The 26,534-nt window shown below is 43.1% G+C and overlaps 1 protein-coding gene across 8 annotated transcripts; it reads left to right on the forward strand.

Annotated features, from left to right (window-relative positions):
- The first annotated feature begins 944 nt into the window (after positions 1–944).
- On the forward strand, positions 945–26,203 carry ktn1 (kinectin 1). 8 transcript variants are annotated; one of them, XM_084045785.1, is made up of 36 exons: positions 945–1,231; positions 6,716–7,377; positions 7,525–7,689; positions 7,792–7,917; positions 8,029–8,159; positions 8,255–8,359; positions 8,909–9,049; positions 9,323–9,429; positions 10,063–10,207; positions 10,951–11,047; positions 11,141–11,325; positions 11,694–11,783; positions 11,892–11,929; positions 13,092–13,182; positions 13,470–13,538; positions 14,002–14,039; positions 14,496–14,586; positions 14,892–14,960; positions 15,141–15,178; positions 15,274–15,364; positions 15,520–15,638; positions 16,211–16,307; positions 16,424–16,461; positions 16,594–16,684; positions 17,569–17,655; positions 19,289–19,378; positions 20,842–20,934; positions 21,558–21,647; positions 21,743–21,835; positions 21,970–22,038; positions 22,301–22,384; positions 22,999–23,082; positions 24,419–24,502; positions 24,617–24,709; positions 24,947–25,057; positions 25,189–26,203. In XM_084045785.1, the coding sequence occupies exons 2-36, from the start codon at positions 6,717–6,719 to the stop codon at positions 25,216–25,218; spliced, it is 3,831 nt and encodes a 1,276-aa protein (XP_083901911.1). In that variant the 5' UTR covers positions 945–1,231; position 6,716; the 3' UTR covers positions 25,219–26,203. The 8 variants fall into 8 exon arrangements, with proteins under 8 accessions (XP_083901911.1, XP_083901916.1, XP_083901914.1 ...); XM_084045790.1 differs by having other exon boundaries at positions 7,795–7,917; XM_084045783.1 differs by having other exon boundaries at positions 948–1,231; positions 16,421–16,461.
- Positions 26,204–26,534: the final 331 nt, after the last annotated feature.

Raw genomic sequence — 26,534 nt, forward strand, 5'->3', positions numbered from 1 at the left:
AGACATGAGAACATCAGTACATGGAAGTACACATTTTATCATTCGAATGTGTGTAATAATGTCTTACCTACCTATACTATAGTAGGTGTACTGTACAGACAGACACCACTCCCATGTTAGCTTTGAAGTTCGTTTGATTTGTCAGCGTTGGATCAGCAGACAGGGTGGAGTTTTGTTCTCTGTCTGAAACAAAGACTGTTACAAATCGGTGTGTTCCGAGACACAAAACATGCGCTCCCCCAGCAGCTCGGTTGTGACCCGCCCCTCGCCAAGCTACAGCAGCAGTGTTGCCAGGTTTTGTGAGGGGAAATAAGCAACCAGGTCTATGAAGACAAGCCCAAAAGAAGCGACTAGGCTACACGCTTGAAAATAGCCGATCTACAAGATTGTAGATTGGAGCTTGTAGATTGTTATTTTTTTTAATTTTCAAAACAAATCTTGAAAATGTGAAACATTTTTTGAATCAAATATTTTTGAAACATTTTAACAACAAACATTGTATGGGGTCCCTGGCATTAAATATTTTCAGATGGGAGTCTGCCGGTCTGCAGATAATTATTATTAATTATTCATTTAGTCGGGGGGGGGGGTTTAACTGAGTAGATAATTTCCTGTGTTTTGGTGAATTTTGTGAGTTTGAAACTTTTGTCAGGCTGGCTTTACTAGCATTGGAAAATGATGGGTACAATTTCATCCATTAAAACGCTAAAAGTAGGCCTACAGAAATTGATTTGATGACTGAAGCAATGTAAGGCCCATCTTTAATAATAACAATTCATTACGTAAAAGTTAATATCTCTGTATGATGGCATGCACTGACCACACCTCCATGGTAGATGTCATTTCCTCCCTGTGTTCTGGTGAATTTTGGTAGTTTGATACCAAATCCATATCTCCTGACAATCCAGGAGACATGTTGGCAGACCTAGAACATGCAAATGTTTGAGAACCATGGATAAAACAACAACAGGAAACAAGCCCAAAATAAGTAACTACACTTTAAAAACAAGCCCCCCAAAAAACGCGACTACAGATAAGCAACTTTACAGAATAACAACCGCTTATAACAAGCGGACATGGCAACACAAAGTGTAGATAGACTGACAGAAGGCTTAGCTTAGGGTAGGAGCTGCTGGCCTGGAGGGTCCGCTGTCTTCAACCACCGCGGAGGAGCAACGCCATTTCAACATTTTTAACGTTAAGCTAGAGAACCGCACGTTACACACTCCAGGTAGGCCCTTATCAGCAGCATTTGCCTGATGTATGTTGTATTTTTGTCTTCTTAAATTGGTCCGCTCGTTTGGTCTCTGCGTGGCTAAGCAGTTCATCCAGGCCTGGGAACGGCCTTTAAGAACATGACGGAAAACCGGGACGCAGGAACGGGTCAGAGATTTCAGGAGACAAGGAGGCTGGGTCAGCTAGGAGGAGGCCCGCCGTGGACTTGTCGGTCCCCACCACGCCTCTGGACATTCATTGATAATCTGAATATAATTGGCACTTTTTCTTTATTAATTGACGATAATTGACGTACTTTTAACAGTCCTTTTTAACTACTCCGTATTCCCCGTATTTGTATTAGCCAGCAACTTGCTAGTGCCAAGCTAACGTTAGTTAGCTCATTCATCGAGGTTAGACTCCTGACTTGACAGCAGCTGAGCCTTGCAGGACCCACGGACACGGGGGTCCCACCCCCACGCTGTCTCTCTGTAAACGGTACCGGCCATGCCGTTCTGCGGGGGTTGGGTCGCTAAAATTGGCCGGGGTTCTTTCTCGTCATAACCGTGGCTCGAGTCATTCCGGCCGGCTGAGCCAGAGCCTTGCCGTCGACATGTGTGTGTGAGTGTGGGTGCCCCTCCTTGCCTTTTCAAGGTTCATGTTCAAGCTAACGTGTGACTGACTAGACGGTGAGATTAGAGGCTCGCTCAGTGTGTCTTTCTTTCTTACTCGCGCTATGTAGCCGTTTTACCTCCAGGCTCCACCATCAGTTTAGCTATCATTTAGGTGGCTCGAATAACTTGATATAATTTGTGCAAGACCGACTTATGGGCATGACGGCTGGCTGGAACATTCAGTACTCACTCATCCTCACATTGAGCAGGACCACCAGCCTGTCTATATCATAAACATGTATGCTTTAAACTAATGTCTTACTGTGAACACAATTACAGTCAGCCAACCAGGTTATAGCCAATGGATGTGGTGCAGGTGCTGTTATAAAGTACCTCTCCCCTAACAGCTAAGTTCGTATTTTAAGTGAACAATGACTCAATTAAAGTGTAGTAAACTTTTCTTTTGGCCCTTTAAATTCATGGAACATTTGACCCAATTTTTAAGAAATACTACTTATTAAATCAACATTTATCTGTTTATGAGTTACTCTTTTGACTTGTGTCTGGGTGTAACTTGTTTGAAAAACTAGTACACACCTCTCTATATATTGTGTGTGAGTGTACATAATATTTATGTTAGTTTTACTCAAGCAGTGACCTTGAAATTCCTGTCCATTTCCATGTGACATCCTTAGTATGTGTTTCAAAGGGCTGTTTATTTTGAATCACTTGTGCTGAATCAAATCTAGTTATCAACTTTTTACCACCACAGCATAACTGTACAAATGAATTGGACCATTACTAGCAATATCGTTTCTAGTTTATCCTTAAACTGGAGACACTGTCAAATCAGGTTAATTACACAGCATTACTCCATGCTTTCATATTACATGGGTATGACTCAACAGGGTGGTAGCTGGACATCTTATCAGCCTATGACTCGAGGTGCATTGTGGGATGAGAAACATGGCCACAACAGCTATTAGCTGTTTGGCATAACCTAGATTTTGAAAGATTTGTGACACATTAACATTGTCCCCAATATTCTTCATTCATTGGAAAACTAGTGATTTCCTTGTAATATCAGCTAGAGGCAGGTTATGTGGAAGAGTAGGTCTGCTATGCTTAAACACTACTTAAAAATTCTCTTGGCCTGCAGCAATAGATAATAATGTTGCTTCATTAATGGCGTTGCCAATTGCAATCCTAAGTACTGAGTCCTACATGTTTTTTCCATATCCTATCTGACGGTTATCAGGGGTTCCCTTGGTGTCTGTTGCCTCCAAAGCAGTCTGACCCGCCAAGTGGCTGGATTCCGGGGAGCCAATGGCCCGAGAGGGCTTTGTCCTCCCGGCTCATTTCCATGCTCAGACATGGCTCTGGCTACACAGAAGAAACTTTTGCACTTTCTAGTCTGAGCTGAGGCATAGTGTTAAAAGAACGCAACAACAGGAATTGCACTTCTTGATCCCATGCATGCCCAATCTTCAGATGCCCAGCTGCTGTGAAGTCACAGCCTCTCGTAAAAACTGCATAAGAAAATTTGAGGGAATTTCTAACTGCTATCCAGTTCTGTAAAATGGTAGAAAAGGGGTTTGAAGTTGTGCTGCTTTCTCCTTGTTTTCCTAAACACATGTATGCGGTACATTCGTTTTGTCAATGCGAATTAATCTGATAAAGTAGCCTAGCTGATTTATGTTCAGGTTTTGTAAACTAATCATCCCACTCTCTCCAGCCTGTTCCACCTCATGTCAGTATGTACTTTGAAATGTTGTTCCTCTACTGCCATGACCAAGACGAAGCACTTTCTAATGAGGACAGAAATTGGGTTACTTCTGAATGCAAATAAATCAGCAGTACAAGACTTTGCTTTCCCTTCAGAATATTATATTCATCAAGCTAGTTTCTTACATTTGACTCACACTCACACAATGTCCCTCTCTGTCTAACAACGCATTCTCCGCCCACAATGGAAGCATGTATTTGTTAAGAGTTAGCCCTCATGGCACCCTGTAGCCTCCTGAATGCTGAGGAATGCACACTCTTTGACACATAATGCCTTACAGCCGCGAGCCGTCGCTGTTAAGTTCCAGTCAGGATAGGGATTGAATGTGCAAGGCAAAAATTCTCCGTCAAAATATTTTGACTTTGTGAAAGCTGAGTATAAAAGTTGCAGTAATAAGTAAGTTATTTGATATGCTGCTAGCAGGTGAAGTGTGCCTTTTACCCATGTTTTTCAGGATGGGGAAAGAAGAGAAGTGTATTACACACGGCAACGTTATTCTAGGCCCCACTCGATGCTGTGTGTCACACAAGAAGTAATGAGAAGTGTCAGTAGGTCCAAAGAAGCACTGCAGCGGAAAGTTATTCTTAAATGTATTATCATGGGTAATCTGCTTAATCCAAATTGGCCTACCTAAGAGGCCCAGTATAGGAGATCTACACGAAGCTGACGCCCGTGCTTTATTACAGACACCAATCTGAGTAGAGAGCAGGAGGGTATTGACTTCGGGGCAGCCACTGTCAACGTCATTTCACATCGATGACAAACATGGTGGTCCTACTAAAGCCATCTTAAAATGCAGTTGAGTTAGGGTTTTAGGGGGTTTTAAAGCTTCCTATATGGATGGATGATTCTTAATTGAGCAATGGTAAAATCTTTGATAATGGTCAACAATGTATGAAGTCGACATTCTTACCTTTGTACAGTATAAGTGACGTGTGTGAATACTTGATACTGTGAGTGAGCTAAGCATTCCTTGTCACTGCACATGCACAAGCATTTCGTCTGTTACTTTGCCAAGAAATGATTCACAAGGGGCAACTTGTGTTGAAACTTGTTCATTGTAGCTTCTGTAGGTGGTCTTGTCTGTTGACCGTGATGACATTTTTTGTTTGCCTCCATAAGCCCCCTATCTGTAATTGATTATTACATATATCCTCAAGGGACTAAAGACTGGCTGCTAGCATAGCGTCTTCAGTCTGCTAGGGCACTAAACTGACTAAAAAAAGTAAATATCAGGGTTCTTCAACTGATGGTCTTTTTTATAGTTGAGGGATTTCAGGTTTAAGGCTTAAGAGAAACTATTGAGTGTGCCTACTCCGTGCCTCCCTCAGGGGCACGCAGACAAGGACCAAACTGCGGACCCTTAGTGGGTGACATTTACACATGGATGTATTTTTGCCCCTCGCAAAGCCTTCCTATTTGAGTTTAGAATGTCATCCTTGTAAGCAAGGGTCGGAGGAGGTTAGTGACCACTGACAGTCACTTGGACTGGGGCTTTCCCTTTGCCTGGTTGTCCATTTCCTGTTGTGCCCCTAATTGTCTCCACCAGGAGAGTTTGTTTTCACTTTCTGAAACTGGGACTAACATTGGTCAAGCGGCAAGCCTCACGTGACACGTGACAATACGGTGAAATAGTGTGATCTGATTGGCTAGTGACGTATAGCGGCCTATAAATACATGTGTCACTTTGAAAGAGTCTGTGCCTCTTTCAAAGTGAGGTAAGACAGGAATAATCACGAAATGGCTGAGAAATGGCGGATACTGTAACAATCGGATAGGACACTTACACAGACAGGACGGATAGGACACTTACATAGACAGGACGGATAGGACACTTATACAGATAGGACGGATAGGACACTTATACAGACAGGACGGATAGGACACTTATACAGACAGGACGGATAGGACACTTATACAGACGGATAGGACACTTGTGTCATGTTACTATGACACAGTAACATGTTCTATTTTTTGTAAGAATTAGAACATAAGAATTAGAACATTCCCAACATTCCCAACACAAGTCTGCTGGCGGAGACTTGTGCTCCGAGGAGCACTTTTTCTAGTTCATTCTGTTTTAACTTAGCAAAGGCAGTGGCATTTTCTGGCCAAGCCTTGCATTTTCAATGCCGTCATAATCAATCTGCCCTGGGGGAAGTGGCATCTCTGTAGGAAGGCATTAGACTTTGAGGCAGTGTGTTTCTGTCTAATAGGATAATAATATCACTAGGAGAGGACAGGAAGAGATCTTGATGTTCTAATCCCCCCCCCCCCCCCTCTTTCTTCTCATACCCGCACCAATTCACATGCCACACTGACCGTGATTATTCACCTGTCAATTAACATGTTTAGAAGGTTATGATAGCATGTAGCACCTACGTTGGAGGAGAGTGTGTGTGTGTGTGAGAGCAACAAGCTGGTGTTTAGGTGACACACAGAAGTGAAATGCCCTCAGGTTAACAAGACAAGACGGGAGTTGCTGGTCTTGGCTCTAATTCCCCTTTCTGCTTAGCCTCGTTCCCAGCCTCACTTATCTGCGAAGAGAAGAGCCTAGTCACGACCCTAACCATAGTATCTATAGGGCAGGACTTCCGTTGTACGCGTTTCCCTCGGAAACTATATTTTTCGACCAATCATAACGCTTGTTTCATTCACGGAGAATGTAAACAGATTTGTAAAGTCAACGTCATTTCCTTGAGCGGTACTTCCGCCAAATCTCAGTATTTCCGTTAAGACACTCAATCGCCTAGGTCTTGCCCAGCATGCTTTCTGCTGCACTTGGCTGTCCTGAAATTAGTTCATCAATTAAGCCCTATTGAAAACATTTCCAAAGGTTTCTGATCCACAAGCTTGAAACTCACAATGTGTCGGGATGTGGCATGTTGTGAGCTTGTAGATCTGCTATTTTTATTTGTTTTTGAAAGGCTTTGTCACACCAGACGTGATTTGATTAATACTGTCTGGTTTATTTTTTACTGAAATTCATTTTTTTGAGTAAAACTCTCAAAGTGTCAAATTGTCAAATGTTTTATCTTGTAAATTGGATGGGGCATTCTTTATGACTGACCTGAACACTATCTGTGTTTTCTCTATGCAGAATGGCGGTGGATATCTACGACTCTCAGTACCTGCTTATCCTGGCTCCTTCCCTGGTCATCGCCCTCATGTTCCTCTTCTTCTGGCTGTTCATGAAGGAGACGTCATATGATGAGGTGCTGGCGCGGCAGAAACGTGACCTCAAGTTGCCACCTTCCAAACCGGACACCCGCAAGAAGAATGAGAAGAAGAAGAGCAAGAAGAAAGAGAGCGCCAGTGCGGGCGGTGGCGGGGGAGGAGAATCGGAAGAGGATCTACGGGAATTTGACATCACCGACGCCATCAGTGGCTCAACTCCAGACCTGGAGGAGGAGCCGGCACCTGTGGCTCCCCCGACTCCTACCCCTGTGCCTGTGATGGCGCCACCGGAGGCTCCGGTTGGTCTGAGGGAGAGGAAGAAGAGGGAGAAGAAGGCGGCAAAAGCTGCTGCTGCGGCTGCAGCCTCAGCTCTTTCTCATCATCATCCTCCTGCCGCTGAAGAACCAGAGATGAACGGTGCCAAGGTGACCGGCCGCAAGGCAGAGTCACCTGTGACTCTGAGCAAAGAAGCCAGTCTACCCACTCACCAGCCTGAGGTCCAGGTCCAGACCCAGATTCTGGCCCAGACGCCTCCTCAAACCTCTGGGAAGAAGAAGGAGAAGAAACGACAGAAGGCAGAGGCTGGTAAGTAGAGAAGAGCATTGAACAGTGGTGTGGGTGGATTTGTCAAGCGCACATTTATCTCTGGAAATGTTGAACCTACCGCTTTTATATAAATCTCATAAAAGTGATCTTTGTGTTGAAACATCAACCTGATCTGTCCCTATCCAGTGGATGACCAGCAGCCAGATGGTAAAGTGGAACAGATTCCTGCCCCAGCTCCAGTCAAGAAGGAGGCTCCGGTGGTGGCAGAGACCAAAGCTCAGGATGGCGCCGCCCCTCCGACTAACAGCGGCAAGAAGAAGAACTCTGCCAAGAAGCAGAAGACAGAACACGGTAAGAATGCTGGGAAGATCCGGCAGCAGGACATCTTGTCAAACTGCAGATTGTCCCAGTTGACTGTTTGGGCTAAGTATTAAAAACTGTTTGTCCATTCAGTAGCCTTGGTAGAGGAGTCCCATGTTCTGGCTGATTCTGCGGCTCCTGCTAACCATCAAGTGGTTCACAATGACGACCTGCCATCCAAGGGTAGCGGAAAGAAACAGAAGAACGAGACTGACAAAGGTAGCAGCAGAAGAAGTGTTAATATTTACCGTTTACTTGTGATTCCTACTTCCTGTGTGATGTCCATTCACACTATACCACGTTTCATTTCCTTCTCATGTCATACGACAGAAAACGCTGAGGTGAAGCTGAAGGAGCTGCTGTCCGGTCTGGCTGGTCTGGCTCTGTCAGAAGCAGAGGCGGTCAGTGTGATGACCCTCCTCAAAGAGAAGAGCCCCAGTGCCCTGGATGCCTGGCACAAGGCAAGTAGCGCAGGGGTTCAGGGCACAGCATCAGCGACCATGCCATTTCTAAATGTAGGTTTCTGTCTTTTGTTAATTTTCTGTGCCTCCAACAGTCTGCGACCAAGGCTGACCCATCAGCTCAGGAGAGGGAACGCCTCCTTACCACCCTGCAGGAGGAGGCCTCTATCGCCAAGGACAAAGTCAAGCAGCTCAGCCAGGTAGAGATACCCCCATGCATCGCCTGTCCAAAGAGATAACATACCTCCTTTCCATTTAACCCATTGAGACCTGAAGCCGACTCTACGTGTCTCCTAAATCTCAACAGTTTTCTCAAAAACGTTTGTTTCTATATCAGTGGTACTCAATCTTTTTCATGTCAAGGACCCCCAAAATTATATGTATTTGGCCGCGGACCCCCATCAAAATATTTTGTTCCAGGGACCCCCCAGAAGCAAAGATTTGAGTTAAAAATGTTCGCTTTAAAAATATATATATTCAAAGATTTGCACACATTTTCCCGATTTTTCAAAAATAGCAGATCTACAAGCTCGTAGCGCGGCACTCGGTGCCGCGCTATGAGCTTGTATATCTGCTATTTTTGAATAGCCCAAAGTGTAAAATAATGCTTTTTAGCTCAAATCTAAAAATGACACAGTTCCAGGTCTTAACGGGTTAATATGCTTAATCTCCACCTTGCTGACTGATTTCTTGGTCTCTGATGACGTGTGTGTGTGTGTGTGTGTGTGTGTGTCGTTTCTCTGTGCCAGGAGCTTCAGGTGGAGAAGCAGAAGACTGGTCGAGCAGAGTCCATGATTAGAGACCAGCGTGGAGCCATGGAGAAGGAGCTTGGCAGTATGCAGGCAAAAACCCAGGGCAGCTTCCAGGAACTCCAGACCATGCAGATTAAAGTGAGGGTTACTCCGAAGCTCCCTAATATAGCCATGCCTCTCTCAAGGCTGTACATTTCATTATTCATGAGTATTTCTGATATTCTTTTGTGGAATTTATAAAGATGTATTTAAAAAATCTCTTTAAAAAGTTTACCTTCCATGAAATATTATTTTTGTTAAGATATCATTCTGAACTAAATACATGTAAAATAATTTAAGCAGAAAACATTGTCCCCATGTCTTTGATTTCTTTGGTTCCATTGGTTCTTTTTTTTCTGCTTTCATATGTAGTTCCAGCAGGTGAGGGAACAGTTGGAGAGTCAGATCAGCCGTCTGCAGCAGGAGAATGGCATCCTGAGAGATGCTGTCAGCTCTGCCACCAACCAGATGGAGAGCAAGTTAGTACCACTCAGACCACAGCTTGTAGTTAACACCATCTGGGCCGTCAGCATGTTCCTAGTCCATTCCACAAACTGAAAGCGCTCACAGTTAACAGTCACACACTGTATTTTAGAATTCCAGCCTAAAACATTCTTTCAGGGCTGGCTGTCATTCACATTTTATTTTATTTTAACTAGAAGTGAAACAAATTCCTAAATATTTAGAGTGTTTGTGTGTGTAACATTGGAGATATTGTCAGAATTCTGCATTTGATCTCCTATTTAATGTATTTTAAAATCAGCACTAATACAAAACAATCTGTTTCCATTGTACTCAATTCAGCAGTAATATCAGTAATATCCAGCATATAATACAAATACAAAACATTGCAATAAAGCTCAGTAGAACGTATGGCCACCATCATCATCACCCATTCAATGGTAGTTGATGAGAACAAAAATGTTTTTAAATTCTGATCCAAATACATTCAACATTTGAAATCCCCTGCACAGCTTGTGTGGGAGTAAAAATAAAAAGTATAACAAGGATATTGCCATGGTTATATTTAATAAAAGGTCGTTATTTAGCTCTGAACGTAACACTGAAGTGTGACTGAAGTTGAGGGGTGTGTGCGTGTGTGTGTTTTGCAGGAACTCAGCAGAGCTCAACAAGCTACGTTCGGAGTATGCTGGCCTGATGAAAGAGCTGGCGGAGAACAACAGCAAGCTGCAACAGGAGGAACACCAGAGGAAGTCACTGGAGGTCGGCTATAAGCAGAACGTGTCCCAGCTGGAGGTACGCTAACTTAAATGCACACTAGCATCTTCTGTGTGTGTTTATTTAACTAAGCAACTCCGTACACTGGATAGGCAATGATGCGAGGTGAACAGTGCCTGAGCAGCCTAGGTGGGGTTAAAGATGGCTAGCGGTCTCCGTAGGGAGGTGGACTGGGTCAGTGGAAGTCTTTGGGAGGAGGCTGTGTGTGTGGACTCGCTGTAGAATAGAACATGGAAGTGGAGGTCCAAGGATTGTATTGGTCCAGGAAGCGGGGATGTTTGAGGCTTTGTGCTGGGCGTAAACACCACTTCCCTGCAGCCGACCCAAGGTTCAGCCTTTCCTGTCTTTATCCCGACCATAAGCACAGTTGGAAATGTACCTCGTTGTCTTGCCACAACAGCAACTCGACTGCCGGGCGAAGAAACAAACAGAATTTTGAGGGAATTGGTATTTGTGAGTGCACATTCATTGACACATATGTGAAACGTGTTTGGCATGTTGGACTAAACCCATATTTGGCACAGTCATTGTTTTTTCTAACAAAGAGGAACGGGGTGTGGCATAAAGGGAGTAACGCGTAACAACATACTTGGTTCTAAGCAGATTGGTTGGTTGATTAAAATTGCCGCAAAGTTGGAGGAAATACTTTTTTTTTTGTGTGGCCATTTCCCACATTTCAGAAGTTCCATTTCTGTTAATAAATTGTATGAGATTATATGAGGAAAGTTTTCAACAAATAAAACTTTTGTTTTTTGGGCAAGGCTCAACTGCAGGATGCTAAGCGGCGTTGGGAAGAGCTCCAGAATTACCTCCACAATGTCAACGCAGAGAGAGAAAAGCTTCAAGCCGCAAAACAAGGTACAGCAATAAAACATTGTGCAGATATCTGACTATACCTCTCAAAATATTAATGAGTGGGTGCAGTTTATATTCATTGCGTGCATATGTCAGAGCTCCAGGGCCAGCTGTTGTCGGTGGAGACCGAGATGAACAACAAGAACAAGGAGATTCAGACGCTCCACAGCAGCCTGACGGACACCATCGTCTCCAAGGAGCAGGTGGAGCAGAAAGTGATGCATCTGCTGGAAGTTTCCCAGCACAGCTTACCTGATGACTCACTGCAGAGCCAAGTGCAGGTAACGCATGCATGACAGCATCACACTACAGACCAAAGAGAACATGGGTTTAGTGACCGACGCAGCTGAGCATAACTTAATAAAATAAGCACCACTAGATCGGATCAAATCCAGGATATAATGAAATAAAAAAACTGTTAACTAGGGGTGTGCCGATATATCGTATCGCGATACGTTTTCGTGACGATATGTATCGTTTTGGCGTTTTAAAAAAAGGATAATAATAATACAAAAACAGAAGTATTTGTTTGCATTTGCTTTTTTTTGTATCGTATCGATATCGTGAGCCCAATATCATGTATCGTATCGTGAAATTAGTATATCAGCACACCCATAATGTTAACTGATGATTACATTTTGTTTGACAGGAACTGTTGAATGAAAACAAAGCCCTTAAGCTGCAGACCGAGAGCATGCAAGTCCAGAATGAGAGCCTGCAGGCCCAGATGTCTTCACAGGTACAGTACATGGACTGACCTCACTCACCACTGATTCACATGCACCACACAAATTCCATCTGGTCTAGTTTATTGTTATGTAGGCTAATGAACTGTCTCCTCATCCAGGCAACCCAGGTCTCCCACTTTGAAGAGCTGCAGAAACTGTAAGAGAGATGCTCTACTTATTTTTTTATTTCTTTTCTTAACCACTTTCTACCTGGTGTGGACATTTTAGGCATGGCATTATTGGTGTCAAAATGAGCTAAAACGGCTGATCTACAAGCTCACTAGGCATTGATTGCACTGCCACACGTTGTGAGCTTGCAGCTATTTTCACTAAAAGTGTTTTTCTCTCACTAGTGTTTCTCACTACACTGTATATTAGCAGCAAAACAATAGCATAACTTGCTGGAATGGCAGTGGGACGGTTGTTTTCACATGCCCTCCTTGGCAGTAAAAGTATTGGTAATGCCTGGTAAGCAACCGTTTTCATTTGTTTAATTTGTAGTGGCATAGTACTTTATACTCGAGAGGTGACTGACTGTAAGCATGCAAGGCTTCTATCTGCATGTTACAAGCTAATGTAATCTTAATTTAACATTTTCTAATTAAATTATTAAAACAAATTCTCAATCATTCATTATCATGGGGACACAGGGTTTAACTGGTGGAGTTGGCAGTTATGCTTCTAGCCTAAAATCTCATGTCCAATGTGACATCTTGAAATGTCAGCTTAATTGCTTGTTAATCACTCTTTTTTTAAACAGCCACTTATTAAATAATATTAAAGACAGCTGTGCGCTGCTGCCCTTCTGTGTGCCTCTCTCTTGTCTCGCCCACCCTCTCCCTTTTAACAGAGATAATTTAACATTGCCTACATCGTATAGGTTGGACATGCCATCTCCATGCAACATATGTAGTTCCACCTTTCTCAGTTATGTCAACATTGCTCTGAAACATTTTGGACGCTCTATCTTGTTGAAAGCAATGTTTGCTCGACCACAACAACCGACTAAAATGCTCTCTCAATATACGCTCTTTATCCTTATGCAACGTCATGACGCTATCCGGTAAAATGATGTCATGCGTTTTCACTATAGGGAAAATGTAAATCCGCCAATACATGCCGGAAATATTACTAGGAACGTTTTTGAACACCAAAACTGCCGCCGTACAAGATCAATGCACATTTTCACATGACATGGATTTCAGATGTTCTACTATACTGCAAGCATTTTGGCTTTGTGAAAACGCACCAATAGTGATCCTATCTATGAGCTATATTGTTGTTGACTCTTGCTAATGTGATGTGCTGATTGTGTCCAGGCTGGCTGAGAAAGAGCTGCAGAGGAAGAGTCTGGAGGACTCGCTGAACTCAGAGCGGAGTAGCCTGGCCAACAGAGAAACAAACATGCAGGTAGAGCCACTGCCTTGTACCAACACTGCTCTGGTTGGTTAGTTTGCAGGAATGTGTTGGACCGTCGCAGGCCTCTCGGTGCCAATAGACGTACTGAAAGGAGGACGTTTGCAACAAACTGATAGTTGTTATTGAGAAATGACACTGTCAAATGGCATACAAATGTTTTTGGATTTGAAAAGGGCTGTGATGACAGAATGCCTTTGCAGAGGCTTTGTTGAGACCACCATAAATGCCATTGTGTCTGAATGCAGGCATTGACTATCTGGTTTGTCTCTCCTCCACAGGCGATGCATAATGAGAACATGTCGCTGAAGGCAGAGCTGCAGAGTCTGCAGGCTCAGATTTCTGAACAGGTCAGTTGTGGAACGCGATTGTTCTTAGGGTTGCACGATATTGAAATTTTGGCCGATATCCGATTACTAATTAATTGCGTGGTCAAATCAACAGACACTGATATTGCAGTACAAGTTTCCAGTAGGGTTTATCTTACACCTGTTGTACAGTAACTGTGATTCAGGGTACAGATGCAGACTTCTAAACGTATTAGGGTTAGGATTATTTGCAGCTTTTATCATCACAAAAGGCCCTTTCAGGTTCACATTCAAAAATAAAATATAGGCTAAAACCACAATATTATTTTGATATCTGTTCGATAGCATTTTTTAAGCGGATATTGCTGATATGATCAATTAATCATGCATCCCTAGTTGTTTTATTATTTTCCTTTACAGAGAAAAAACAACAACTCTGTGTGTGCAGGCTTGTTATTTGATGCACCCTCTATGTTTCTGTCTGATTTTGACTTTCTCTGTGCAGGCTGCCTCCCAGCTTGCTTTGGAACAGATTCAGAAGAGGTGCGTGTCAACACATACATTCATAAAAATACATTCCTGATCGTACTACATTTTGGGGGTTGTTAGGACCACCCCTTTATTAACCACTTTCAACCTGGGATCCCTATTTTGGGCATACTGTATCTGTAAAGGAGGGGAATATATATATATACACATATATAACGCTACAAGCTCATGATGCGTTCAGAGCTTGTAGATCGTCTATTTTTGGTTATTTTACTTTTACTTTAGCATAACTTGGTACCATTACAGTATATAAACCCAGTATGACTTGTATAGCACAGTCAGTTAAGGCCTTATGTGCCATAAGGCACGAAGTGAATAGGTAACGGGTAACGCAGTCAGTTTCCCACACTGAGATGACGTTCTCACAGTACTGTATTCCTCTTTAACGTATTCAAATAAATACTTGTGAGAGTAAGATTGCCCCCGCCTACCTTTGTCTTCTGCCCACAGTGTCCAGGAGAGAGAAGAGAACATTAAAACAGTGGAGGATCTGTTGAAGACTGGGCTGATAGAAGTTGCCAACAAGGAGGAGGAGCTCAAGGTGTGTGGGTGCAGTTTGCAAGATTTTCAAGCTAACATGTCGCATCAAACCTGTTCTTTTCGGCAAGCAACACTGTTGTACCACAGAGTATAAATTAAGTTTAATAAGGAAGAAACAGGATTCTAACGCAGCATCAGAAAGTAGCAGGCTCAGGAAACGACTCGTGCTCGCCCACTTTCACGCCCTACTTCACTGACCTCAGCTTGTCTTTAAGTGACTCTGCATTTTGTTGACTTGCTTTGTAATCATTGTTCCTAATGGCCACTAAAGAAAAGCCAAATTGCTAATTGCTTTCTCTGTCGTAGGTGGTCAGGGAAGAGAGTGAGGTACTGAAACAACAGGTGGAGTCTTTAAAACGACAGACTGCAGAACAGGTGAGTTGGGTTAAAACCAATATCCTTCATAATCCATAACCATTTATTTCATTATGTATCCTATATATTAAAATTGGCATATATAGGCATGTCACTATAACTCGGACATAACCATAAACAGACCCGCTAGTTTATTTAATTTGTTTGTTTAACTTCTGTTCTCTTTGCGATGTATTGCAGATGTCTTCAGAGTCAATAGTGGATGAGTTACAGAGCAAGTAAGTTGACATGTTTGGTATAGAGGTGTTCATTCTGTTTCTTGACGTCCTCGAATGTGACAATTCTGTGTCAAAGACTCACTATTGTTTTCCAGGATCCATGAGAAGGACGAGCAGTTAAAATCGTTTGAGGAGAGCCTACAGGCTGCACAAGACTCATGCTCGGCCAGAGACCAGAACATTGAGGTGAGGACTTAACTGCTATTACACCTCTTAAACCCACCATTAATTCCTTCGGTTTACCTGTTGTTGTAGAAGCTGTTTGTTTTGGGGTTGGTGTACTGTATGTTGTTCCTCAGATAGTCCTAAGTTGAAAGTATCGCTGTGCCTTTTCATTCCAGGCTCTGGCACAGCAGTTGGCTGCCCTGCAGGCAGAGACGGAGCAGCTGAGACGAGCAGAGATCTCTGAGGAGCAGGCCAGTGCAGACACCGAAGCTCAGCTTCAAGAGCTCCAGGCTCAGTAAGTTGCGAACATGCAGCACCATTGACCACACGACCATAGTGTTCTCCCTCCGTTGAACAGACCATACATAGAGTTCTCCCTGCATAGGACCGACCATACGTACTGTTCTCCCTGCATAGGACCGACCATACGTACTGTTCTCCCTGCATAGGACTGCCATTAAGTACTGTTCTCCCTGCATAGACCGACCATGCGCACTGTTCTCCCTGCTTAAACCCAACCATATGTACTGTTCTGGGAAAAATGTATACATCCAGTCGAGGTGAAGCTGATTTGTGGAATCCAACAGCATCAAAAACAAGCATGTTTCTCTTGAATGTCCTGTCCCCTAAGCCCAAGAGGGCCTGTACCCTGAGCTTTCTAAATGATTACAGATAGAATGGAGTAATGAAATAGCCCCCATACAATCATAAATGATAAATCAATATTTGACAGTCCAATATCGGCATAACATTCTCCCTGCATAGATCCGACCATATGTAGTGTTTTCCTTGCATTGATCTGACCATACCTACGACTATAGACCTGACCATACGGAACACATAATCACGTGAACTCTGACCCTACAGGCTGGCTGCCAAAGACCATGAGGTCCAGGCACTTCAGGTGGAGCTGGAGGCAAAGACGAAAGAGGTGGGCGTGAAGGTGGAGCAGCTCCAGCAACAGGTGAGGGCTGGAGCTTCCAATGCACTGCTTCGCTGAAGAGTGACAAAGAAGACAAAGACATTGTTTGAAATGGATGTGTATATTTACATACTGTATATTTTATTTTCTAACAGCAGTCCCACATAGCAGCACCAAGCCCAGAACTGCTTACAGCGTGAGTGCTGCAGCACAATTACACAACACAACACATTACAACACGTTGTGAATGTTCTCCACTCTATAAATTATTCTGCCAGGTGATCATCCTCTCATCCCCTCGCTCTGCCACTCTTTTCTGTTCTCCCAGGCTGTCAGATAAGGAGAAGCAGGTATCTGATCTACAGACGGAGCTGGCGGAGTTGAGGGACTCGCTGGAACTCCATAGGAAGAAGAACAACGTAGGTTTCCTGCCGTTTCCCTGACGATGTAACCTACAAATCTCCAGTTTAGCCCAGAAAGTCTCCCTTGTGTGTGTGTGTGTGTGTGTGTGTGTGTGTGTGGTCCTCTGAAATGCACCCCTCACTGCGGAGTCGCTCTTTCCCATAACCTCTACATTCCAGTCTACCACTTCTTCCTTTCCTAGTCTCTACTACCCACTATTCTGGGCTGCAAGACAACATTTCAGAACCAAAAACTGATCCAGTTCAAGGTTGTCTTTTTGCCAGATAAATTACACACATCAGCACAGGAAGTATATTTTGATTGCTTCAACCTAAATTTGCACAACCACATACTTGTCCTACTCCTGTCGTGCTGGGCATTGGCCATGACTGTGTGTGTGTGTGTGTGTGTGTGTGTGTGGGGGGGGGGGGTGATAGTGGGCATAAACGAATTGCCCACATTTCATTTGTTTGAAGAGACAGCGCAGGTTTGGCTTGTAAGGCATTTGACTTTATTTTTTATCTAAAACTATTCACAACCTTTGACCTTTACGTAAACATGGAAGTATGTAAGACGGGTGACAGGTAATGTACACATTTGGCATGTATGCATGTTGCTTTTTGTTGTTGTTGTTTTATCCACAAGAGGTGGCAAATCGGCACTCTGGGCTGTCAGTATGCATTTTTCGCAGCGAAGCGTGGATTAGCTAGACTCTAGGCTCTGACATGAGCAGCACTGGGTGAAGAACAGAGAGTTCAGAGAACAGGGTTTATATGTAGTACTTCTTGGTCATCCCTACCGGTTGTGTTTGTTTGGGCTGGGTGGGTCATCGAAATCAATGCTTTTTTCTCCCTGAGGCTGAACTGAAAGTAGATATCTCTCTTGGCTCCGACCAAAACAGGAGCTTCGGGAGAAAAACTGGAGCGCTATGGAGGCTCTGTCAGCCACAGAGGCCATGCTTCAGGGGAAACTCAGCAAGGCCGTTAAGGTTCGATACGCCACTTCCAGTCTGCTTCACTCTCTAGCTCCGAATCTGATGCACCCCCCTCCCCCTCCCCAAATGTTGCCATGATCGACTCAATGAGATTCCTTTTTTGTTTTTTTTGCACCATCATCCATAACGATGCTGCATACTCATTTTACGCATTCTCTCGCCTTCCTTGTGTGCTTTTTGTTTGGCCTCAGATTTAAAATTGGCTGTGCATTGAGCTGTTTTTCCCCTCAAGAACCTTTTAACTTTTATTATTTAACTTGCTCCTCCTGCGTATTCTGCTTACAACAAGCCGACTGTTATAATAAACTGGTATTGTTAATGGATACGTTACACCCAATGCTATGTAACGTCAAATATTTCTACCTTTGCCCTAAAAGCTCAGAGGCTGATGTTTGGAAATGAGTGTGCAGTGCCCTAGAAATGTATTCACTAGATGTCATTATATTTAAGATTCATGGTATTCATTATGCTGCTCCGTGTCCCTCGCTCTTATGCCACTCATCTCCAGCATGTGTTCATTCTGCTTTGTGATGTACATTGGACATTCTGTCGGTTTCACCACCTAATTAGTCAGCTAATTAACCAGTTTGTTTAATTCAGTTTCAATTGAATCATTTCAGTGAAAATCTGCTTTCAATTCAATCATTTCAATGACAATTGATCCTACAACAACATTTTTAATGAGTGTATACAATCTGACTTCTCAATGCGCTGTGCTCAGTGCTGTGTTAACTTCAGTAACAGCCATGACATAAAGCCTCGCCAAAGATATACTTTATATATTTACAGGCTCATTCATTTTGGGTATAGAGGGGGCCACCAGAGAGCATTGCTATAAACAGTAGTGGTATAGTGTGTATTCCATGCAGCAGGCTAGGGTACAGGCTGAACTGTCAGGGAAGCAGCTGTTCTTTGCCATCCAAGTACAGTAGAAAGAACCTCCTCGGCGCTGAGCCAGGGAGATCCTTGGCACCTGTTATGTAGGCCTACCGTCAAACAAAAATAAAAGTGCACACTAGTTGTGTACAACCCAAACACGTCAGAGAGCTCCCTTCTGGCACAGGCCGGCAATAGGAATAGTGGTGAATGCCCCAGCGTACTAATGTTTCAGATGCATCAGCTCCTGTCAGGATTCAGTTACAGTGCATGCTGGTTGCCCATAATAAGTAGGAATTTCAACTTGTTTTTTTGTGGCTGATGAGTGGATCAGTGTGTTGGTTTTTCCTAGGAGTGCTGACTAGAGCATGCGTCTGTAGTTTGACGCTGAGGTCAAGTGAAACGTGACGTAGGCCCTGCTGACATTGAGAGATGCTAAACGTGGCACAGGACATGGGACCAAGAACATTTTTACTCAAATTAACTTTTAGGTTGATATTGTTCAAGATGAGAGATTATTAATGATTTGTTGCCCCTTCACTTGGGCTGTCAGTTGACAGTATGTGGTTTAAAATGGGATGTGGGAGAGTAGAGCAAGAGATTACAGTCATTTCTGCTCGGATGACTACTGCGCAGTGCTTTTCAAATGCATGTGAACCGTCAGTCTAGTTTATATTCAATTTCATCTCTTAATTTGTTTTGTTTGTTTTTACCCCCCCAACTCCTGCCTCCCTCCCCATCACCTCTGTAGGAAAACCAGACGGTGCTTGAAACTGCCCAGGCTGATTGCAGAGATGTTCTGCACAGACTTCTACCCCACGTGCCTCTACCCAGTGAGAAGGTATGTATTTTTTTAGCTGTGAGCCTATGACCAATTGGCTAGTATAAGCCACTCACTTGGTCTGTCCTGATTGGCTACGAGGGCACACAACTTGATGTGATTTTAACATGGGTGTTAAATGTACTGTATTAAAAGACATGGCAGACTTGTGACCGTTACCTCCTAACTCCCACATGCAACCTCTCTAGGCAAACTAACATAGTTGTGGCTTATCACAAATCAGGCAAAATAACCTAGTTGTAGCTTATCACAAATTACGTGTTAGAGTGGGATATTGCTTCTTCCAAATAGAGTTGCAATTAACTCATTGAGTGCCCTTGACGTGTTTTACCGCAATGGCGCAACGTGCCTTTGACGTGTTTTTCCAAGAGTCCGTTAAGGTTCTGATTGGTCAGGCCCATCAAGGTTCTGATTGGTCAGGCCCGTCAAGGTTCTGATTGGTCAGGCCCGTCAAGGTTGTGATTTGTCAGGCAAGGGGACTATTCATGACATCACTATGATGTCAAGGTTTATTTTTTATTTCCTCATGTTTTTTTTTGTATATATTTTTATTTGGCTAAAGTCTCCTTCTAGGTAAGTTATTTAAACTAACTTTATCTGTCATCGACGCTCTGATTGGTCAGACCCGTCAACAAAGTGATTGGTCAAGCTTCACATGACACATGGCTATAAACACATTATAAACACATATCGATGACATAATGTATTCAAAGGCTCCGCTACCTTCACACAGGGTGTGATTTTTTTGTTTTTGTTGGAAAAAACGTTCAGAACCCAAGATATCATCATTTGAAGATGTGCTGCTCCATTCACTTCTTGTTTAACTTATTACTGAAAAAGGCTGTATCTCGGCTCCTGAGCACTTTTTTTTTACTATGTATTTTTCAATGTTATTATGTTATTTTCAAAAGGCAGACGATTAATGTCAACAAGGTCCAATGACATCGTTGACATTTGTGAAACCACACAGTGCAACCCTCAGTGATTAGCACCCATCAGGGGATCGATTATACTGGAGATAAATATTCTGTGACTACTTGAAAAAGGTATAAGAAATTTGAAAAATTGTTGGTACAGTTCGCAATTCTTTTTTTTATTTAATTGGCAGTGAATGAGTTAAATACTGGCTCTTAGTGTGTGTGATCAGACTGGATGTGTTTTTTTCTTTTGTTTTGCTGTAGCGCAGAGCTCTACAGTGACTAGCACTACAGTCGCTAGTAAACGTTTCAAAGGGCGCTTGGAGTGTTGCAAGTTTTAAAAACCTGTTACTTAAAGGTTTATGGTGTGCTTTGCAGCTAAAGCTCTGCAGCTTAAAGTGGAGACATCTCCAGTTGGGAGTGTAGTTTAGAGGAGATGGCAAGCACAGGCACGTTTTATAAAATCATCCAGGGTTATCACTTTTTACACTGTTGTCGCCTCTTAAATGTCTTGTTTATCACTCATCCCCGTCCTCTGTACACTAGAGCCACCAGGAGTGGCTGCAGATGTTTGAGAGGGCAGCAGCTGAGACGTCGGCTGCAGACTCGAGTTCCACCCCTGCATCAGGGGACATGGAGGTAAACAAAAATAAAACCTGTTACTGAACACCCCATTCCTCCACTGCTGAGGAATGTTTTAATTTAGACCAAAGGTAGAGCTTCACAGCTTTCAAACTGAAGTCAGGTTTAATAAGCTTGGAACTTTGGTCCACCCAACACACATTGACAAAAGTTGCTTCCAACAATTCTGCTGTCTTCTGTTGGAAAGCTGAGCTACACAATTAGAACTCAGTTTAGCACAAAATCATAAATGACACACAGCTATAATGGATCTGGAGTTTTGAAGTGTGCCTGTCTGAAGAACAGGTTATTCAGGAGCTAATGTGTACAACTGCTTAGCACAGATACAACTGCTTGGTGGGCTATGCTACCTTCATGTATTCAGCCGCTATAAATAAATTGTCTTTAGATATTAAGTTGATCTCTAGTAAGTATAATTTGTAAATGAGGGTCCAAAATGGCTGCTGGGAAATGTGCCCCTTTCTCTAAATTACTTTTTTAAAACATTGTTTTATATATTTGATGCCAACTTGATGCCATGACTTAATTGTATCATCCAGCATGATTTTAATGTATACAAACATTCATACATTTAGTTTTTTTTATTTGACCAACTAAAATATGCTTTATTCTTATACCAGGGTCTGGCTGAGAAGCTGAGGGAGTCTGACGAAGCCCAGAAGGTCCTACAGAAAGACTGCGAGACATACAAGAAGGTTTTGGCAGAGACGGTGAGATGAGTTTCTTGATTTCAGCACATGATTTGAGCATGATGTTAAAACTTTAAACTTGAGAACTGGAGTTGTCATACCTACCATGTCCACAGGAGGGCATTCTGCAGCGCCTCCAGAACAGTGTTGAGCAGGAGGAGTCTCGCTGGAAGGTGAAGCTAGAGGTGTCACAGGGAGAGTTGAAAGAGGTGGGCATTCAGGTTTACCTAGTACAAATTCCCATGCTACATGCTTGCAACATTGCTGCAGCTCTAGAATATTTTGTTGTTACATACAATATGTTTACAGTACACTTATCTTATGGCTCTTTGTTGTGCCTCAGATGAATCTGAAAGTCACAGCACTGGAGCAGGATATCGAGAGACTAAGCGATGGAGCCGAGTTGGAAAATGTCAGTCCTCTTCAGATGCACACACTTCACATTTTCTATGCACTTTTAGTATTATTGCACATCACATTTGTACAAGTTTAGTCATGTTTATTTGTATATCTAATATTCCGTTATATTACAGTCTCAAAAAGGCTTTACAGGTCCATACAAAATAAAGATAAAAACAGTGCCCAATACTTAGTTTTTTCTCTATTGGAATATGTTTGTCTCAAGGTATTGTCTCTGAAGTTCTGCTGCTGTTGTTGTTGTTGTTGTTATTTAGTTGAGAAGAGACAAGCAGCACTTGGAGTCTGAGTTGGAGAGGGCGGAGCGCGAGAGCGCCACCTATGTGACGGAGGTCAGAGAGGTAAGCAGCCATGGACACAGGGACTCTGCGATGTCCGTAATCCTCAGTCCTTTCATGTGGTTCATCCACCTGCAACAGAGGGATTCTCTAGTGTGTTGACTGGGTGGCAATATATGTTTATGGTGCATGTTTTTGGTTTGTGACCTTCACTACATTGTTTATACATTTAAAAAAAGAAAAAGGCATATCATTTTCACACAACACAAACATATAATGCTGAAAAATGATAGGGTGCACACGCTTCATGTAGTTACTATAGCTATAGCACTAACATAGTTGTAGTGCTGCTGACTAATCCAATCGATTTTCCTATTGTTAATGAAAGCAGTACATTCATACAGAACTTCAACCTTATTGACGGTCCAGTGTTTTTATTTCCACATTGTCATCACATAGCTCTGCTGAATAGTGCAAACATTCATTTTAGCTTAGATTGCTCAGGGCAGAATTAGTGCTAGACCAGCTGACTGCTCCAATAGCATTAGATGACTTTTAGGATACACACTTACACCCTTGGCGGACTTTCGTTGCCTCCTGCTTCATCTAGCGTAGTGCTATCCTGGACACGGTCCCATAGACACCCATTAAAAACTTAATCTCAAACTTCATTTCAGCTCAAAGATCTGTTGACTGAATTGCAGAGCAAACTTGACGGCTCGTATACAGAGGCCGTCAGGCAGAATGAGGAGCTGAATTTGGTAAGCGTTGCTCACCCTGTAGCTAGAGCTCCAGCTGTCTTTACTGCACCCAGCGACGTCGCCACACTCACTTCCACAGGACGGGTTCTCACAAGTGCTACAGAATGGGACAACACACCCACAACCTCCATGAGCATGCTTGATACACTCCACAAATTGCATGCTTAATACTCTATAATATAATATATAATCTATATCAGTACTGCAATTAAGCATCACTTACCGTAATTCAAATAAACTGCACACCGGGGCCATTGTGAAAATGCATTAACAAAACTGTGTGCAAACATTATACATGGATCTAAATTTCTGTGATTCTTAAAAATGGCTTTCTCATTCTATTGCAAACTACCATAGCTCCAGATATACTGTATTTAGGCTCACTTGAGTTCATGTTTTTGAGCGAGAATCATCAGCCAGTATTCAAGCTGTTTTGATAAAACATAAATTACAAGCAAATGCATACTGATTGACAGGTGTTGTCTTTCTGGATTCCTTTCCATTTAAAACCATGACTAAGTACCATATGTGAAAGGCACAGAGTAATAAAAAACCCTCATCATTGGGTGGTGACTCCATTTTGACAGTTCTCAAGAGTCTTTTTCGAGCCACAGTTTTGCCCGCACGATCTCACAAGCAAACAAGACTCCGTCCACCGAACTAGTTTTCTCGCACAAAAAAGTACAGCCACTTAGTTTTTGTGCAAACACTCAAGAACATTCAGGCTTGGTGTGCATTGTGCAAAGGCCTTAGTTCTGGTAGCTCTCAGACGAAGTGTTAATTTATGGAGTGGATCAAGAATGGGAGGTTGTGAAAGTTGGCCCTCTCACTAACTCACTACTTGTACTGTCACTGTCACTGTCTCTCAGGCTGGGTTCACTCTGCCATCATCAAGCTTCTAACAAACTTCTAACTAGTAGACTTCCTGCCGTTTATGCATAAGCCTAAATCTGCTAGGACCATTTCCATTCTGCACCTTAAACATGCACACTTTATCATTCTGTTTTCATACCTTCATACAGACCTTGTCTTTGTCTTGCCACCCTTTCATCCATGACCTTTCTTTTCTGTGCTTTTCATCAAATCTTGGCTGTTTAATTGCTTTTTTCTTTGTGATCATTTGAATAGTTAAAGTTGCAGTAGATTATGGTACACTGGACGATATAACAGCGTAGAACAGCGTCATATGCAAATGAGACCCTCTAATGTCTTGGCAAGAGGTTTGGGAGTTAACTCTCTCTAGAGTGTGAACGCAAATGCAGCGGGAAATGGGAAGTCCCAGATGTCCACAGGAAAACGATCATGTGTTCAGAAATGTCTTTTCTTTTTTTTTCAGCTGAAAACCCAGCTGACTCAGACTCTGTCCAAGCTGGAGACGGAAGAGAGTGAGAGGCAGAAGGTGGCTGGTGATCTCTACAAGGTAAGACGACCTCTAGACCCAGCTGTAAGCCCAGCAGAACAACATATTATTGAAAGAACCGCTGAGCCTGGTCCAGACTGATTCCTTCCCAATCTGTTGTGACTCTGCCTCTAGGCCCAGCAATCTCTGGACCTGATCCAGGAGGAGCTCTCCAAGGAGACGGGTAATGCTGACCTGATAGAGAACAGCAGCCTCTCGTCCCAGACGGTACCGCTCACATTCCATTTATTGCCACACACAGCTAGGCTGGTGTAATTGGTTTCCAGTATAAGTTTAACCACATGATGGCTGACATTCCTATTTTCGGCAAATTTTCTAAAATATAGACGCCGCATATGGTGTTATGATATATTCAGAATGTCCTGTAGTTCCTTGCATGCATGTCTCAAACGGACACTATTTGATGTGATATCGGAGGGTCTAAACTTGTCTGTCTGTCTGCAGGAGGAAATGGACAGGAAGGAGAAAATGACTGCAGGACTGAACCAAACAGTTAGAGAACTGCAACAGCTGCTACAGGCTGTCAACCGACAACTTACCAAGGGACAGGAGGAGGTACAACACCATATTGTAGTTTTGTAAATGCCACGCCTATTATGATTCCTCAAAACCAGCAAACGATATACTATATAAGCACAGTCGTATTGAGGTCAAACTCGAGACTCCTCATTTGTGCTCTCTTCCAGGAAGCTGACAAGGACTTGCCAGAAGTATAGGGAGAAGAGGATTGCCTTTCCCCGAGGCAGCCACCTCCAACCTCACTACTACAGAGACCTCTGGTCTATCACTACCACCGCACATCCATCCTGCTCCTCTCCTCACCTGGGCTCACTCTGGCCCATTCCCTGTGCATAACACTCCGAGACTCCACGCTGGTCACTATGAGAACAGGCATGGGCTCCAGTCACCACACCTGACCTTTATATTACTACACTCCCACCACATTCCTCTTCTACAGCAGCAACCCTGAATAATTAAGACTTTGTGTGGTGACCCCACTCTCTCTCTCTCTCTGTTTTAGAACACCCTTATTTTTCAATGAAAACCTTTGAATACAGCAGTAGTATTTTTCTTGTTATTTCTCTTTGTTAAGAGGGCAATTAAATGATCCCCCCCTCCTTCACTAAGCAAACTTTGGGTTCTCAGTCCTTCTGTTGTTTTTGTTAAGTTAAAGATATGAATTGTTTAAATGTACCAGTTAGGACCTGCTGAAATATTGTTGTTGAGCTCTTTGCCTCCTGTCCAAAGACCTCTGTCACAACCCGTACATGATCGTGCATTCATGAACTCATAGCTCCGTGCATACTTTCTGTTCAGAACTGGCTGGAGGCAGCGGTGGGGGAGAAGGGGTCTCAGCATGTCAGAAGGGTCACTACATAACTGTAACACCGGAGGTGCATGGACAGTGTGTGTGTGTGTGTGTGCGTGCGTGCGCGTGTGTGTGTGTGTGTGTGTGTGTGTGTGTGTGTGTGTTTGTCATACTGCAGCTCCAATGGGAGGCAGTCTGTGAACCTGGGTGTGGGAGATGATGGCCACGTTGACAGTCTAGAGGTTTTTATTCCCACTGTAACTACTCTAGGATTAGGCGTCCCATATCATCTGTAATCAACACTCGCTACTTTGTTGCTAATTTCATTAACTGAATATTTTGTTCTTTTTGTAACAGGTGACCGTTAATAAAAGGGATGCTTGATAAATCTGCTTGGCGTCCTGTGTTGCCCCCAACTGTGCTAGCACTCTAGCATGCAGGTTTTCAGAGTAGGGGCTCCTGGGGGGGGGGCAATTGGAAAGGAGGTGAAAATAAAAACAAATCATAAATAAACTGGCCTTTCAACCCAGAGTCCCTATTTTGGACATGTCAATGTTTCAAACATTTTCAACATTTTTTTTTTTTTTTATGAATCTACAAGCTTACAACTTTCTGCACCACAGCGTGTCGTGAACTTGTAGATTGGCTATTTTTTGCTATTTTCTAGATTTAGAAGTAGGTACCCAGAGACTGTCTATTTGGGGGTTCTTGGCATGGAAAGGT

This window comes from Gymnoscopelus microlampas (genome assembly GCF_963454915.1).
Source record: "Gymnoscopelus microlampas genome assembly, chromosome: 20".
NCBI lineage: Eukaryota > Metazoa > Chordata > Actinopteri > Myctophiformes > Myctophidae > Gymnoscopelus > Gymnoscopelus microlampas.

Coding starts and splice junctions, on each gene's coding strand:
- ktn1 (XM_084045783.1), top strand. CDS start 6,717: ATGGCGGTGGATATCTACGACTCTCAGTACCTGCTTATCCTGGCTCCT. Junction 23,083..24,418: donor AGAATGAGGAGCTGAATTTG/GTAAGCGTTGCT, acceptor TTTTTTTTTCAG/CTGAAAACCCAGCTGACTCA. Junction 25,058..25,188: donor TTACCAAGGGACAGGAGGAG/GTACAACACCAT, acceptor GCTCTCTTCCAG/GAAGCTGACAAGGACTTGCC.